Source organism: Culex quinquefasciatus, chromosome 1 (assembly GCF_015732765.1).
Source record: "Culex quinquefasciatus strain JHB chromosome 1, VPISU_Cqui_1.0_pri_paternal, whole genome shotgun sequence".
Taxonomy (NCBI): domain Eukaryota; kingdom Metazoa; phylum Arthropoda; class Insecta; order Diptera; family Culicidae; genus Culex; species Culex quinquefasciatus.
Genome location: NC_051861.1, coordinates 128,086,544 through 128,103,543, shown reverse-complemented (window position 1 = coordinate 128,103,543; position 17,000 = coordinate 128,086,544). Strand labels below are relative to the sequence as shown.

At 38.6% G+C, this 17,000-nt stretch overlaps 1 protein-coding gene across 1 annotated transcript; it reads right to left on the bottom strand.

Annotated features, from left to right (window-relative positions):
* Window positions 1-334: 334 nt before the first annotated feature.
* On the bottom strand, window positions 335-15,431 carry LOC6051867 (histidine-rich protein PFHRP-II). The gene is made up of 4 exons (XM_038266559.1): window positions 15,268-15,431; window positions 12,331-12,802; window positions 2,033-2,058; window positions 335-1,775 (listed from the first exon to the last, which is right to left on the bottom strand). The coding sequence occupies exons 1-4, from the start codon at window positions 15,277-15,279 to the stop codon at window positions 762-764; spliced, it is 1,524 nt and encodes a 507-aa protein (XP_038122487.1). The 5' UTR covers window positions 15,280-15,431; the 3' UTR covers window positions 335-761.
* Between the last annotated feature and the right edge of the window lie 1,569 nt (window positions 15,432-17,000).

The window sequence follows — 17,000 nt, the reverse complement described above, 5'->3', positions numbered from 1 at the left end:
AAAGTCAAATTGGTCAATTAACATTGTTTTGTTGATACTTCACAAACTAACTAAGGTCTTTTCACATGGTTTGGTTCGATTAAAAACGTCTCAGTGACGCAATATTCTAGCAGAGCTGGTTCTGCCAGAATCCTGCTAGAACGTCGTGACTGGGAAAACGCGCAGCTGTCAAAACAGAACTACACGGTTCCCGAGAAAGCCTTAAATCGATTTAAAATTTAGATCACTTACCCATTCGATTTTAACCAAAAATAGGCAGAAGAGTTCGCAACATTTGAGGACTGTGGCCGTTCTTTCCGTTCCATAAAACTGTAATTAAAAAAACAATTCAAAATTATGATTTCCGTCGGTGCTTCGCACCGACATTTAATTCACTGCAGTTACACGTTAAATTGGAGTAATACACTAGTAGGGCTTTGAGACAGAGGGCTCGGTGACCGAACTTGACTTGATGGTTGTTCCTCCCGCAAAACACCCGCCGGACACTTCAATCTCTCTTTTCAGGTTAGGTTTTCGCAGTCGAAGCTAGTCCCGCCTCGGCGACCCTTAGCCGAGACACGAACCGGGAGAAGGGTGACGTTTGGTTCGTTTCGGAAGGGCCGGCTGGGCGGGAAAATTCTTCCTCGTTTCGTTTGACAGTTTTTGGCACTCAATAGGGGGGGGTGGTCCGGAGGGTTGGGGTGGGGAGGTTCGGTGCGCCGGGTTCTTTTTTCTAGTTTCTAGGAGGTGGTTTGGCATGTTGTGTGTGTGTTTGGGATGATCTAGTAGTCGGCGCGTTCGTACTTGGCGGGGTCGTACGAGCCGTCGTCTTCGGGGCCATGTCCCCAGGCGGGGGCGGCAGCGTGTCCGGAGTGGGCACCGGCACCGGCCAGAGCGTTCAGGTGGGCGGCCTTAGCGTGCTGCACCTCGGGGGTTTCGACTGGAACTCCGTTGTGGATCACCGGGATGTGCTGGGGTCCGTGCCAGGCACCGTACGACTTGGCCTCCTCGTGGTGTCCGTAGTGTTCCTGGGGAGCTGGGGCGTAGTGCTGGTGTCCCTGGACCTTGGCGTAGGCGGCGGCGTGTTCGGCCTTGGCGTGCTGCACTTCCTTGGGCTCAAGCGGAACTCCCTTGTGGATCACCGGGATGTGGATGGGTCCGTGCCAGGCCTTCTGGGCTGGGGCATGGTCCCAGTGCTGGTGGTGGGCGGCGATCGGGGCAGCAACTGGACCATGTCCGGTCTTGACGGCGGCGTGAGCGGCAAAGTGGGCGGCCTTGGCGGCGGAAACTTCCGGGGTATCGGCAGGAACGTATCCCCATGGGGCGGAACGCTTGTGCAGGCGGGACTTGGCTTCGGCATGGGCGGCGAAGTGGGCAGCCTTGGCAGCCTGGACTTCCGGGGTCTCGAGCGGGACGCCGTTGTGTCCCAGGGCAATCGGGTGCGCGTAGGCCCATGGAGCGGCATAAGCGGTGTAGGCCGGAACGTGGTGGGCGTGGACGTCATGAACCGGAACCGGAGCTGGTCCCTTGGGCAGATTGGTGGCCGCAACCTGGAAACCGTGGATCGGATCCGCGGTGTACTTCACGGTCTGCGTGTGACCATCTCCGTCGACGTACGAGTATCCACCGTGGGTCACTCCATGGGCGTCCTTGGTCTCGTGCTTCTGCGAGTTCTGATCAGCATAGCCGTACGAGTATCCACCGACACCGTCATGAGCCTGGTACTGCGAGGACACCGCATGGCCCAGATAGTGACCGGAAGTGGCCGAAGCCAGCAGCAGCACGGATCCCAACACCTGCGAGAAAATCTTAGGTTACACTTGGCATTTTCAAACACCGATATCTCATCAACGAAAACACGCAACAATCCCAAATTTCAAACACATTACTTTCTCGAGTGAGCACACAATAAAGTCCAATTTGCCTCCTCAGAAGTCAACGTTAAACAAAACAATAGGAGCACCGCCATCTTGTTTTTTTTTTGACAGCTCCATACACTGTTAATTCAAGTTGATGAGACCAGCACAGAATTCACCCCCACAAAACTACTTACAAATGCTCTCATTTTCAAAATTGTAACTAAAGCAAAACTTCACTATTGATTGTTCACTATTGAGTGCGCTGCTAAACCTCCTAGCTGAGCCTGTTGCTACCCGGACTAGGACTGTTTGCGAACTGTGCCTTTCTGGGCCGGAACCGTGCGGTTTTATACCGCAAAGTCCCTTCCACGCGGAGCTTTTCCGAAAAAGCCCTCCTCTCGCTCTCTCGTGGTCGTTTTGCGGCTTTTCACGATCGATCGCGTGCCGGGGTCCGTGCTCAATTTTCTCCGAAAGGTCCCGCTCTCTCGGTTTGAACAGCTGACCGCGCACAGATCAAAGCCAGCTTGGATGGTTCTAGAGAACGGTGTCCTAACGGTGGTGACGCGGTGTGGTATGTAAAAAATTCATTGACCGCTGAGTTTTGTGTGGGGGGTGTGGACTCTAGCTTATCGCAGCAGGCCGATCGCGAAGGTGGCAAGAATGTTTTTTTTTTTTTGCGGGTTAGGTTGGGTTGCTTGGATAGAAAGGGGCCACCCAAGGTTTTGGGTACTTGTTGCTGCTGTTGCATTGCGGATTTTAAGCGGAGAGTAAACGTTCTAATTTTATTGTTTGATTAGCCGGGCTTAAGCCGGGGTGTAGGTTGTTGCTGAGTTCGCACTTTAATCGAGGAAAAGCTTTGGGCATGGGCAGGGCCGATGCAGTGAATAGACGGAAGACTAATGACTGTTTTAGAGTTATTTGGATCAACGCGGTGTGTAGTTGGGGCAAGGTTTTGCAAATTGTTCAATTTTCTAAAGGTGATAAAGGGTTAACTTAAAGGGTAGCTCTGGTATCTGATAATTGACCGTTCAGGTTGTTATTTGCGATGAAAATGTTGCAACTCTGCAAAATGAGCTTTCAATTTGCTCATGTTCCTTCAGAAATTGACAGTTCAGCAGGTTCGTCTCTTACAAAGAATTGAAGTCCCTCAACTTTAAACAAACTGAATGTTTTACAAATTGTCAATTCCAATTAAAAATTGCACAAAAACGTAAACACTGAACGCAGGCTGTCAAATTTATATCCTGAAATCAGAGTATGTGTAAAAACTATTATTTCTTTCTCTACCTCGCAAAAGTTGTTTATCATTCGACTTATAGCTGATTTTTAAGGTTAACCGCTCGATGTCAAGCCATCATATTTCATAGGGATTGTTACAGCTTTTTGAGGACACTCGGACAAGGATTTATTAATTTTTGGTTTGAATCATTGTTTTGCCTAGGCCGAATATTTGACAATTTTTTGATGTATTAATATTAATTTGCATTTTCTTGAAGTAATAACTTTTAACTTTCAAATTTTTAAAATCACATCATTACATTCCAAAAAAGTCAAATAATTCGATTAAATTTTCAAATGTATTTTTTATGTTATGTTATGTTTATGTTACACTTTTTTTAATTTAAAAAATCGGATCAATTGTTTCCAATTCCAACAAATCATCCAAAAATCATCATCCCATCATCAAAAATACTTTTCTTGCAAGGTAATCTCAGGACATATGGTCGGATCAACAATGTATAAAAAATGAAAAATTGTTGAGAATTTTCACATTTTTTTTAATAAAACAGGTTTTGAATATACTATAAAAAATCTCAAAACTATGTATTTTCGAAAAATACTTAAGGGGTTACATACATGTAGAAAATCACAAAATTTGATATTACAGAAAATTTATTAAATTAACTTTAAAGATGATTTTCAGTCACTCCTGAAAGTTTCATAAAGATATTTTGTGATTAAAGTAAGCAACAGATGATTTAAGCTGAAATTTTTGCCATGCGCAATGCGAACTGTCTAACTTTGCGAGCGTTTTTCTCTGAACACTGAGATTATTTACGGGTGCCACGATATCTCGAGATGGGACGGACCAAATTGGCTGAAATTTGCGGTGAAGACTCACAAGACATATCTCGTGTGCATGACGAAGCCCGATTTTGAAATTTCACATTTTTTAAAAATGCAAAAATCAAAAACTTTCGATTTTTTATATGAAAAACATAAAAATATTTTTATCTTTTTTTAAAATAAACTTTTTGAAAATCGACCTTCGTCATGCACACGGGGCTGTTTTTATGAGTCTTCACCAAAATTTTGAGCCGATTTGGTCAAGGCAGTGTTGAGATATCGTGGCACCCGTTTTTTGAAAATGTTAACTTCATATAGCTGTATCTCGGCAATGATACAACCGAATGTCTTCAAATTTATTTTGTTATTAGTTGAAAATGTATATTTTTATATCCTGAAAACAGATTTAAAAAAAGTTTAAGCTTGTACTCAAACCAACCTCTGACATTTTTGCCGATTTACATGTATGTAACCCCTTAATTCTAAGTTTTTTTTTACAATATGGGTATCAAATAATCAGATTTTTCCATATATTTCAAAAGTAATAAATTTTTTCACAAAACTACGTATTTAAAAAAAATACTCCAAATTTCAGTTTTTTACCATATTACCGGATTTTTTTTCATACATTTCGAAATCATAAAACATTCTTTTAAAATACTCAAAATGTTCACAAAACTACGTATTTTCAAAAAATACTCAAAATTTCAGTTTTTACCAATATGAGTATCAAATGATCGGGATTTTTGATATATTTCGAAAGTAAGAGCAAATTTTTTTGAAAATACTCGAAATTTTCACAAAACTACATATTTTCGAAAAAATGCTCAAAATATCAGTTTTATTAAAATATTGGTATCAAATGATCGGGATTTTTTGGTACATTTCGAAAGCAATAGCACACATTTTTGATGTACTTAAAATATTTACAAAACTACGTTTTTTCGAAAAAATACTCAACATTTCAGTTTTGTTACAAAATGGGTATCAAATGATCTGGATTTTTTTATACATTTCGAAAGCAAAAGCACACATTTTTGATATACTTAAAATTTTCACAAAACTACGTATTTTCGAAAAATATACTGAAAATTTCAGTTTTGTTACAAAATAGGCATCAAATGATCGGGATTTTTTGTAACATTTCGAAAGCAATAGCACACACTTTTGATATACTTTAAATTTTCACAAAACAAAATATTTTCGAAAAAAAATACTGAAAATTTCAGTTTTGCTGCAATATGGGTATCAAATCATTGGGATTTTCTGATACATTTCGAAAGCAATAGCACAAATTTTTTAGATGCTTAAAATTTTCATAAAACTACGTATTTTCCAAAAAATACTAAACATTTCAGTTTTGTTACAATATGGGTAACAAATGACGTATTTTTCCCAAATATGTAGTTTTTTGTTATTTTTGAGTATTAAAAAAATGTGTAAAAACTTCGAAATGTATGATAAAATCCCGATTATTTGATTCTTATATTGCAATAATTTGGAGTATTTTTTTTTATAAGATACGTAGTTTTGTGATTTTTTCAGGATTTAAAAAAATTTGTGAAAACTTCTAAATCCATGAAAAAAATGTGATTACTTGTTACCCATATTGTAAAAAAACTGAAATTTGGAGTATTTTTTCAAAAATACGTAGCGTTGTGAAATTTTTTAATATCTTCAAAAAAAAATTGTTATTACTTTCGAAATGTTTGAAAATATCCCGATCATTTTGAGGTATTTTCGAGGAAAAATTGCATTTTAAAAATACAGGGAAAAATACGTTTTTTTTTTGAAAATTTTCATGTAATTATAATATCAATGGATAGTTAGCATCATCCCGATTCCACAATATTATAATTTTTTGAAGTTTGGATGATTTTTCTTAGGATTATAGCCGATGTCTCCCATATAGCCCAAATCCCATAAGCTCTTTGACTCAGTTATGCACGCCTCGGTTTTGCATCCCCCATATGCGGTGCTAAACCGAGGCACGACTGTATAGAAGTTTTGTTAAGTCCAAAATTGAATTAAACAAAAAAACCATTGACGCGAAATTCTATATGAGTATTTTTACTATATTATAGATACAAAAATACAAAAAAAATGGTTTTGAAATGTTATTTTTCATTAATTTTTACTACAGACTTTTCATAATGTGCAAAAAACATGAATTTTCTCAAAATATGGTTTCAGCTTAAATAAATAAAAAACAAAAATAATGTCCTAAACTGATACCGTAAATTGGGGCGAATCGGGACGCATGGGGTGATTTGTCGACGACGCAATATTTTATGGATTTGCACTGTAGTACAATTACAGGGAATGCTGGAAGATTTTGCGTTAGAAAACATGCTTAATATTATTTCTTAAAATGAGTTTTATAACATATTTTTTTAAGAATTAGCAATAAAACGCGTTGTTGTTGTTTGAAAGTTCGATTTATTTGACGTTTGCTTGAGACAAGGTTTTGGAGTTTCAGGTGAAGCAGTTCCGATACACCGTGAATTAGAGTTTGGCAAATTGCACTTTTATTCTACACTCAACAATTTTTATTTGTGCTTTCACTCATTCTACAAAAATTTAGATAAAATTATATCAAAAAATGAGTGATGGTCATCCATCACATTTTTATGCTTTCAAAATTAGTTACTGAATTTTGTGGTTATATTTGAGTGTATAAAAATAATTTTTAACTTTGATCAACTTTGATAGGTTGCAAAAAACATTTTAAATTAACATAATTCCTATAAAATTGAAATATTGTTGGAGATTCCTTTTTTTTTGTAGAAAAACTTAACATATTTTTATACCAAAGTACTACAATTGGGTCCTAAAATGAAGCTTAGATTGCTGATATTATTTTTTACAGCGATAAAGCTCATTTTTCTTCTAAGTACAATGACCCTTTGTACGACCTCAAAGGATCTAAAATGGATTTTCAAATCAATTTTGAAAAATTAACCTCGCGGTCCTTCTTGACAGAAATGCTCCTACTTGACAGCTCGTTCCAAGGGGACCATAGTTGATCCATCGAAAAAATGTTGTATTGTCAAAAAAAAATTGCATTAAAATGAAAAAAAAAATGATCAAAAATGGTTTTTAATCGTGTTTTAAACCGTTGTACATAAAAATTTACACAGGGCTTTAGTACGCAATTTATATTTAGCATTTTCAAAGATTCTGAAAAAAAGTGCTGAAATAAACTCCACTGTTAAATCAAATTAAAGTTATTTCATTCAAATCTACCCAAAAAACGAGCAGTTGCATTTCCTCACCCGGCCCAAACCGGCGCGCAACAAGAACAACAATAAATCACTTAATTTGCCCATAATCGCCATAAATTAGCAAACCTGCACGTTTAACGTCGTTGGCCCGAAAAATTAATTACCCTCTCTCTCTCTATCTCTATCTTTCTCAGACTCTGCAGCTCTCCGTTGAAGCACGACGATCGGCAACGGTCAGCTGGGCGATGAGATAAGAAGAAAAAAAATGCCGAAAAAATAAAGCTCGAGCTTGCCAGACCGAAACTCCTCAACTCGAAGAGTCGTCGAGAACGCAGATAGGTGCGAAAGAGAGCGACTAAACTGAGTGAGAGAGGGGCAATCACCATTAGCCACCTCATATTAATACAAGCTCATTAAACTTTTATTGCTTCTCATGGCATGCCGCGTGATCCGTGCACTAGCCATGTCCAATCTAGTGTGCAAGGCAAATGACCAAAACATGGAGTCTCCCCGCCAGTTTAACTAGAAGGGTTTTTTGAAGGGTAGCCTTTGTTGAGGATATTGCACAAAAATGCTTATTGACTGTCATTATTGTTTGGCTTTTTGAGTCGTAAAAGTGTAGTTCTACGTCAAAAGTTGTAAGAAAAAGTCTCTTCCCATGCAGCAGAACTAGTTTGAACCTAAACTTGACTTAATTTCTCAACCGTGTAGCGCAAAACAAAAGTACGCATAATTTTTACCCACTTGTTGACAGCTAAAAATGAGTTAATATGGAAGACTCAATTCCAACCGGAGTCCGTTTCTGAAAAGCAACATTCCACCTTAAATCACCCCCACTGCTGATCCGATTATTTATCATCACTCAATCAGCGTGTATGAACCCCGTCAAGAATGCCAAGCTTGCGTCCTAGCATTTCAGTTCAGTGGATTGCTCGACGCACCTCACGCCACATGCGGGAAAAGCAATTATCGGCCTACTGGGTGCGAAAATTGCGCGCAGACATTCATTACTTGAGCGTCTCAAAATTGTTGTTCGAACTGTCAAAAAATTATGCACGCTAAACCAAACAAGCTTTACTTTGAGTTTTTCCTCCCTATTTTTGCTGCAAGTGTCACACAAATTTCAACCCAATTCCTCTTAAGAGCTCTACCATAAACGCTCCACTTAAGGTAACTAATCGATTGAAAGAGAAGAATAACCCCACAAAACGCCGAACCATTGGGGTTTCACACGGTTCGTCGTGAAATCGATTCCGGACCGCGTGATTTCAGGACGACCTTGCCGTTTCCCTTCGGCTGCCGTTTTGGAGCAGTGCGCGCAGCTAATAAAAATCAAAACAAACCGACCTTTGCAAGGTTGATTGCGCCCTGGAATTCACAGACATGCTCCACATTGTTGCATCCGACGAAGGCGGATGTGTTGTTAATTGCTCTATTGCGTTGGGTTTTTTGAAGGGGTTGGTCAATGTTGTTGTGGTAGAACATGTCTAAAATGGGCTGCAAAAGAATTTGGTTTTAGTTCAGAAACTTAAATTTAGTCAAAACCTTACAGTCATCCCACACATTCGGAACACTTTTGTGATAATCTGTCATTAGCATGCCAAATGCAACTTTTCTGTCGACCCTACTATTTTTAGGACCTTCAATTTAACATTCTCTTGCTATTCCACTAGTAAAAGTAGTCCCTTTTGAACAAAAACCTACATTTCAAGACTATTTTATCCAGAGCAGAAAAACACAAACAAAGGGTAAATTAAACTCAACTCTGAGTATCCCAAATCTTACCTTTTTCATAAAAAGGATACCTTCCATTTTCTCGGTTTTAGTCAAACTGAACCTACACATAAATTATGAAATACTCAAATCTGCGATAGATACCCCTCTTACTCATTTCTGAGTTAGTTCCGTTTTGACGAAAACTACACTCCAAATAAAATTAACCCATTTTTAATTCTCTTTTTAACACATCAAATCTATTTACGAAAAAAAAACACAGTTTCTGACAATGTTGACAATTTTTAAGCTATGACCTACAAAGGCAAAAATTTGCAACGCTGCTAAATTAAAAAAAAATACTTTAAAAAGAGTTAAAAATACAAATTTCAACGATAAATCGGATTTATAATGGTAATGTATGTGTGAATTGATTATTTACTAGTAAAATGAATTGAATTGAAATGGAAACGAAATTTACTAAAATTAATGATAAGGTTTTTGTGATAAATCCTCCTATAGGAATGTTTTAAATTTTTGGCATTCACTGCTTGTGTCCAATACTAATGGTGATGAAATTAAAAATTATGCCTTTTTCATATTTTAGTTTGGAATTCGAAATCTTGATGATATTTTCAACAGAGTGTTTAGCATACAGTCCAGACTCGATTATCCGAAGGTTTGTATGGGACTTCGGATAATCGAATCACGAACAAAACTAATTTCTTGACATTTTTTTGATTAGGTCCTATAAACAAATGTAAACATTGAGTGCATCTCTTTCACACCATACGTCAATGCCCATCGGAGTAAGCGGGATACACTCAATGTTTACATTTGTTTATAGGACCTAATCAAAAAAAGTCAAGATTTGTTTTCGTATTTTTTTTTTTCATTTTCATGTTTTTAATACAAAAGTTGAGTTCTACGACCTCATTTTAGTCAAATTTGAGTTGTTGATTTTCCATTAAAAAATAAAATGCATTTATTCAATATTGCATTACCGCCATTTTGGCCACCATCTTGGATTTAAAAATTCTAAATCATTTTAGAATAGTTTAGGGGTCATACCTAAACTCGAAAATCAAAAATTAGACAACGAAAAAAAAAAATCGTGATTCGATTATCCAAAGTAAAATTTTTCCGAGTAATTTTGCATCATTTTTAACATTAATCAATTTTTTTTTGATGCTGAGATACCAGCATTTGAATGTTTTGTGCTATTTGGTGATAAACGCATGAAAAACCTAATTTTCCGGTTTCTTTTTTTCTTTATGTGGCTGCATTCGATTAACCAAAGGTTCAATTTTCAAAACTTATTATCAACGTCGTGATCTTTTTGAAACACCATGGGTTACAATGGGCACAATTCCAGATTTTTTTTAATAGGCCCTACAAGCTATTCTGTTTCATATGTTTATAGGACCTTTTTGAATAAAACTCTAGAATTATAACGAAACGAAACTATTGGCACTACGCCCCCCGGGGCATGGCCTTCCTCTAACGTGGGATTTCTGCTCCAGCGCCTCTGACGAGACAGGAGAAACCGGGACCGACGTTTTACTTCACCATCCGATAGAAGCTCAGTGGATAAGGCGGGAATCGAACCCGCGTCTCATAGCATCATCGGGATCGGCAGCCGAAGCCGCTACCCCTGCGCCACGAGACCCACTCTAGCCCACAAAAATATTAATTTGAGCAAGATTATTGAGAGATTACTCGATTTCCAATTTTTCCATCTTTGACGTCAAGGAGTACTGGTTTGTTTGACATTGTTTTGTTTAATTTATTATAAAAAGTTGAAAAATAATATTCTTATAAATAAACCTACTTGAAGCTTAATTCATCAAATTGATTTGAACTATACGGAAATAATACGGAAAATGGTACAACTTGATATCTTAGAAGGATACATGGAAAATCTTGCGATCTTTAAGAAAATATTACTCTTGAATGGATTTTATTTAACCGATCTTAAATAAAGAGTGCACGATTTTCAATAAATTCCATAATCCACATTTATAGTAGAACACCCGGAACCTAACTGAAACATTTTTTTATTGGATTTTTTTGAAGAAAAGCAGTTTTTAAGCAGAACAAGCTCATACTGAATTAGTATTTCACTTATTTGAAAATGACCATGATAGTTCTGATTTGCACGCTGATTCCAAAGACGTAATTTTAACTAGAGTTGAATTCGCTAATCTAAAAAAAGACAGCTGTCAAATGCAAATATTGTGAAGGCAGACAAAAATCAAAATACGAGCGCAACCTGTCAAAGCCTGTTGCGCCACAGGCTCATGTACACGCTTACAACAAACCACTCAATTTTTGTACGGCGCAACAGTTTTTTTCGCGCAACAGAAGAGATGCGCACTTCGGTTTGGTGGTGCGCGGATAATAACGACCTGTTTGGAAATCGTTTGTACACGCATATTCAACATCACTCAGTTTTCATCAAAACTGAACCAACTCAAAATTAGGTAAATGTGGCATCTTTCAGATCTGGGTGAATTTCACTCAATTTGAATTCTGAGTAAAATTCACTCAAATCTGACAGATGCCTCATTAGCTTATTTCTGAGTATGTTCGAGTTTGACGTAAAATGCTTGATTTTAATCAATGGGAGTTTTTTAAGAATCTGTCATCATGAGTTCGGAAATTTAAACACTTTTTTTTGGTTCGACTTTTAAAGTGATTGCAATATTTAATATATCTCTGTTGTTTTTTTTTTGTTTGTCTCCACTACGGACACAACTAATCAAGTAAACACGAAAAATTACAATTTCAAGCGGGGGAGAGTTCGATTAGCATTTCAATAATTGGATTTCAATTGGATTTGCTTGCGGAAGCTAGTCCCCCGAACCGCACGGCTCGCACACACACACACACAATTCAGCCATTGATGGTTAAATTTGACAGATGTTCGCTTGTCGCTTGTCGTTCCGCGTCCGTTCTTGGATGGAGCACACGGTTGATGTTTCTCGTTGTGCGAAGGAGCGGAACTCCAAGTAGGCTGGGTGCGTGCGTTGGGCGTTGTTGTTGTTTTGGTGCCGGGGGAAAATTCTTCCTTTTCTTTGACAGATACGCACTCAATAGTGGCGGTGATCGTTGTTGTTGTTGTCTACTACGGATTGTGACACATGATTGTTTACTTTCTCTCTCTCGTTTTTGTGAGCTGGTGTTGTTGCGGTTGCTTTTGATCGTGAATGTCCTGATTAGAATAATACTTGCTGCTGCTGCTGCGTGACTTTTTCCGAAGCTCTAGCGCGTTTTGAAATACTTTTTACAATAGAAAAAATAAACACAGAAAGAGGAGGAAGGGGGGGTCGGGGCTCTTACCAAGGGAGTTGGCAGTGACTCTGAGTATTTGCTTGTTTTTTGTTATGATTTTTTAAAACATATCCTAAGGCCTAGCTAATTTCGAGGGGTTGGTGGTTTGGCATTTTTGGAGAGTAAGGGGGAAAAAGGGAAAGGACAGGTTCTTTAGTAGTTGTGGGCATCCCACTGGGGCTTGTAGGAGCCATCGTCCTCGTGTCCGGCTGGGCCCCAATGGGCACCGGATCCGGCGGAGTGCAGAGCAGCCAGATGGGCGGCCTTGGCGTGCTGGACTTCCGGGGTCTCAACCGGCACTCCGTTGTGGATCACCGGGATGTGCTGGGGTCCGTGCCAGGCACCGGCTCCGTGCCAAGCGTGGGCAGCTGGGGCGGCGTGCCAGGCAGGGGCAGCGGCGGCTCCGGGATGGCCAGCGCGGGCGGCGGCATGGGCGGCAAAGTGCTGGGCCTTGGCGTGCTGAACTTCGGGGGTGTCAATCGGACCGGCACCGACATGTCCGCGGGCGGCCTGGTGCGCGGCAAAGTGTTCGGCCTTGGCGGCGGCCACCTCGGGGGTATCGGACGGGACGTAGTGCCAGTAGTGGGCCGAGGCGACGGTGGCCAGCAGCAGGACGGATCCGACGATCTGGACGGGGAAAAGCAAAAATTTAGTCAAAATTCTTCATTTTCTGAAAAACTGGCAACACTGCCCTAAAGCTGTCAACAAACGAATAAAAACTAAACTTATCATATTTTTCCGCAAACATTCTAGTCGGAAGCATTCAAAAATACTCAGATCATATTAAACCACACTTACTCAAAATTGAGTAAGGGAGGCAAATGTCAAATTAGAACGCGTCACACTCAAATCTGCGAGAGTTTGCAAAATGTGTACAAAGTTTAACAGAATCTTTCAAAAATTAACCCTCTACAACCCAACCCCGCCTTTAGACGGGTTTCGATCTAAAAATTCGCCAAAAATCCATTTTTTTACCAAAATTTTTGATTTTTGAAAAGCTTTGGAAAGAAGAACTCCTAAAATTTAAGAAAATTTTAGGGTTGGAAGTTTTACTTGTTTTATGTGACTTTGCCAATGTTTTTAAAAATGTAAAAAAAAAATTCAGGGGTCAAATTTGGCTGTGTTTTTTACTAACATTTCCTATATTTTCAGTCAAATGAAGCATGCAGTAATTTTTGTAGTGTCCCAGACTATGCCTCTACGCATTTTTCTACAATTTAAATGATGATGGTGCCATTCTATAGCAGAAAATGTGAAAAACAAGCAAAAAATTGAAAAAGTGGATGTAAAACGTGAAAAAATTAGTTAGGCAAAATGTAATTCAATTAGGTGGTAGAATAAGCCAAATACTAGCAAAAACAAACATAAACTTAACAAAATAAATGCAAATTCAAAAACTAAAAATGAAACAAGAAAAACCATAAACAAGAGAAGTAATGTTTTTCGTAGAACAAAAGTTGCTCAAATTGACATCCTAAACACGGGAAAAATAAAAAAAATCGGAAAAAAAATTTGGGCAGTAGAGGGTTAAACAAATTTCTGAGAATAATGCTTTCAAGACCCAGTGAGAAAAATATAATTTAACCCAAAAATGACGAACTCCTCGTCACAGTGTCCTGATACAAACAATGATCGAGCTGTCACAGTTCCTGCGAAATATGTTGGCTGACATGTCGGGCGGTCAGTCGAAAAAAAATATGTAGAAGTCGCATGACAAAAAACTTTTGCTAGAAAGAGATAGCAAATTCGATGCAAATAAATTCACAGCTGTCATGTGAGCAAAGTTTGATCAAAATGAATCAAAACACAGTAGACTCTCTCTCTGTGTCGATATTGAAGAGACCGTCGAGAGCGGGAGACATCAAATTATAGAACGAATAATCAAAGCATGCTGCTTGAAGGGACTGAAAATTTCATTGACAGCTGGAGCAATAATGGAATCGAGAAGATCGACAGCCCGAGAGTCGAGAGTCGCTAAAAGATGAGTTTTGAAGCAAATGACAAAAAAAATTGAACGAGATGTGATTTTTTGTTGCTGATTTTGGGTAAATTTAAAGTCAAATTTTGAAAACAATTTTTTTTTCATACACAGAAAAATAACGGTAATACTCATCAGGAAATAGTGACAGATTTTGTGTCAAAAAAAATGTGTAATATTAATCAGAAAATGACGAATTTTCATCAGTTTCTGATGAATATTCACCAGGTTGACATTTTTACACAGTTTTTACGTAGTATTACTCAAAAAATAGGTAATATTCAACCTACCAAATTTTCAACATTCAAAAATTTTATTGATTTGTTTTAAAAACGTAATTTATTCAACCTTAAGTTCGAGATCATTGAATTTGATTTAAATGTTTGCAGATTTATTAGTTGAACGAAGGAAAATATGCTTTTGTTTTTCAGTTGATTAAACTGTCAAGCCGAGTTTACACGCTAATTTTAAAATTAAAGTACTAAATGTTTGTCGCATTCTACGGATAATCTTATCCTTATTAGTTTAAATCACATTAACAAAATCTTGTGATTTTTGTTTGAGGGAACAGACATTTTTTTTATCTCCTAAAATAAAATTTCAGGCAAAGGTAACACATGTTATATAAATAGAATCACGTTTAATGTTGTTTTAATCGCAAAAAATATAATTTAGAAAAAAAGACTGATGAAGTAAATTTTGTGGAAATGGATGAAAAAAGTTGAAAAACCATTTAAAAACACAAGAAAATTATTAGACACGATTCTTAGATGATCGCGCATATAAAATAAAACTTAGTTCAAAATTTAAAAAAAGATTTTTTCTCTTTCTTGCACATTTAAATCATTCATTAATGATCACGTTCGTAGTCACATTAGAAAGACGAATTTTATTCTAAATCACAGTTGGCCAAGTTTCACGAAACCACCTGCTTTGATTTAACGTTTAATTCACGATCTTTAACATTTATTGTTCTGCTCAAACTTTTCTTGTCCACATTTTTTGTATCACTTTTGACAGTTCTTGAAATTTTCAACGATCACCAACTTGGCAGTGTTGCCATTTTTTGCACAAGTTTTCTTTTATTTCATCACATTTATAATAAACTACTTACGAAAACCTTCATTTTGAGGAGTAGTTTGTTGCGTTTTTCTTCACGAAACTAAAAAAATTCACGGAAATCACTATTGAGTGCCTTTGAAACCTCCTTGGGGTGGGTATCTGTGCCACACTTGCCAGGACTGTTTGCAAACTGTGCCGAAACAATGCCAAGGGACATGGTTTTATACCGCCCCAACACAAGCCGCTGCTGGGGTTTGTTTTCCGGAACACCCCGACGACGACGACGATCGGCACTTGCTCTTGTTCGTGCACACACAGGAAAAACTGTAACAAACTCTTTTTGCTCGCTCTCTCTCTCGCTCTCACCCGCAACCGCGCGGGTCCGAATCGGCGCGATCGGCTCTTAATCGGCCAAAGAAGTAAAGCAAAGCAAGTGAGACGCGAAAGATATGTTGGCAACCCTTCCCCCTTCCCCTTAAGACAGTTGTCAGACCAGAACTCGAGACTCATTCAACCAAATTATTGCCAGAGTTATCGGGGTTGAGAGCGGCGGCAGCGCAGTAGGCTTTGGCAACCTGACAGACCAGACCAACAACACAAGAACCCACCACAACATGAACCACAAGAACATGTGGCGGAATATCGACAAACTTGCCCAAACAAAGCAGGCCTAGTTTTGGTACTTGTTTCTGTAGTTCTGTATCGGACTAAACGCGCGATCACTTGCACCTTAAGAGAACATTACAGGGGAAAAAAAGAGGTTAAGAACGCCTAGGATTGCTTCATTTCCGCAGGTTCGCGAGAGCTGTCATCCAGTCAACGGTGACAACTGCTGGCAACACTGCCAGCGTCAATTGCGCGTGCATGGGTCGCCCCAATAAAGCGATTGAATAATAATAATGGCACGGCCTGCCCCGATTGATCATGTCATCGCGGCGTTGTTGTCGTTTCGCAAGAGGAAGAAAGGAACACGTGGTGGTGACCTTGCTTTCGCTTTCCGCGACGATGATAATTTTATGTGTGAGTGTGTGTGCGCAATAGGTAAATGCGATCACCGCGGGCTGCTGCGATGGGCGGATCGAGAACGCGCCCCCTTAAGGTACTGCAAGCCTACTGGGTTGGCAACACTGGGCAATTACTTTCAATTTCATCGAGTTGTTGAAAGTAAGATTGTGTTTAATATATTTAATAACTGGCAACACTGCTAACTTTGACAGTTGAACTGTTGTTATTTCCAATTTCTAAAATTAGAGATCAAAACCGACAATCCGCAAAATCAAATTAACGTGTAACCCAAATTGTCATCCAGAAAGAAAACTAGCAGCACTGCACGAAGCCAACTGTCAGTGCGGGAAGAATGAAGATAATTTGCTTGTTGCAAATTAATCAGATGTCGCCCGCGACGCATGTGCCTTCTCAGTGGATGGAGAGCACGATGAGAAACTAGTTTTCACGACCGGGCTGGACTGACACTATAACGTAACGCCCGACAGCAGCAGGTTGTTACAGATTTTTCCCCGCATTTCTATTAAATGATGAAATATTACGACATTGAATTAATTTGCATGAAGAGCGGAGACAAGTGCCGTTAGACAATTAGAATAGCTTTGAAAAATAATTTTAAAGTGAAAAGCAGCAAATTTACATTAATTGAACTTGTAAATTTTCCTCTTTTTGCTACTATGATCAAAAACATAACAAGGTTGCCAGAAAATCAATCTTATTAACTCAGAACTCCTTCTCTTAAACCAGAAGGCTTGGTCAAACCAGTTTTCTGTATCTGTA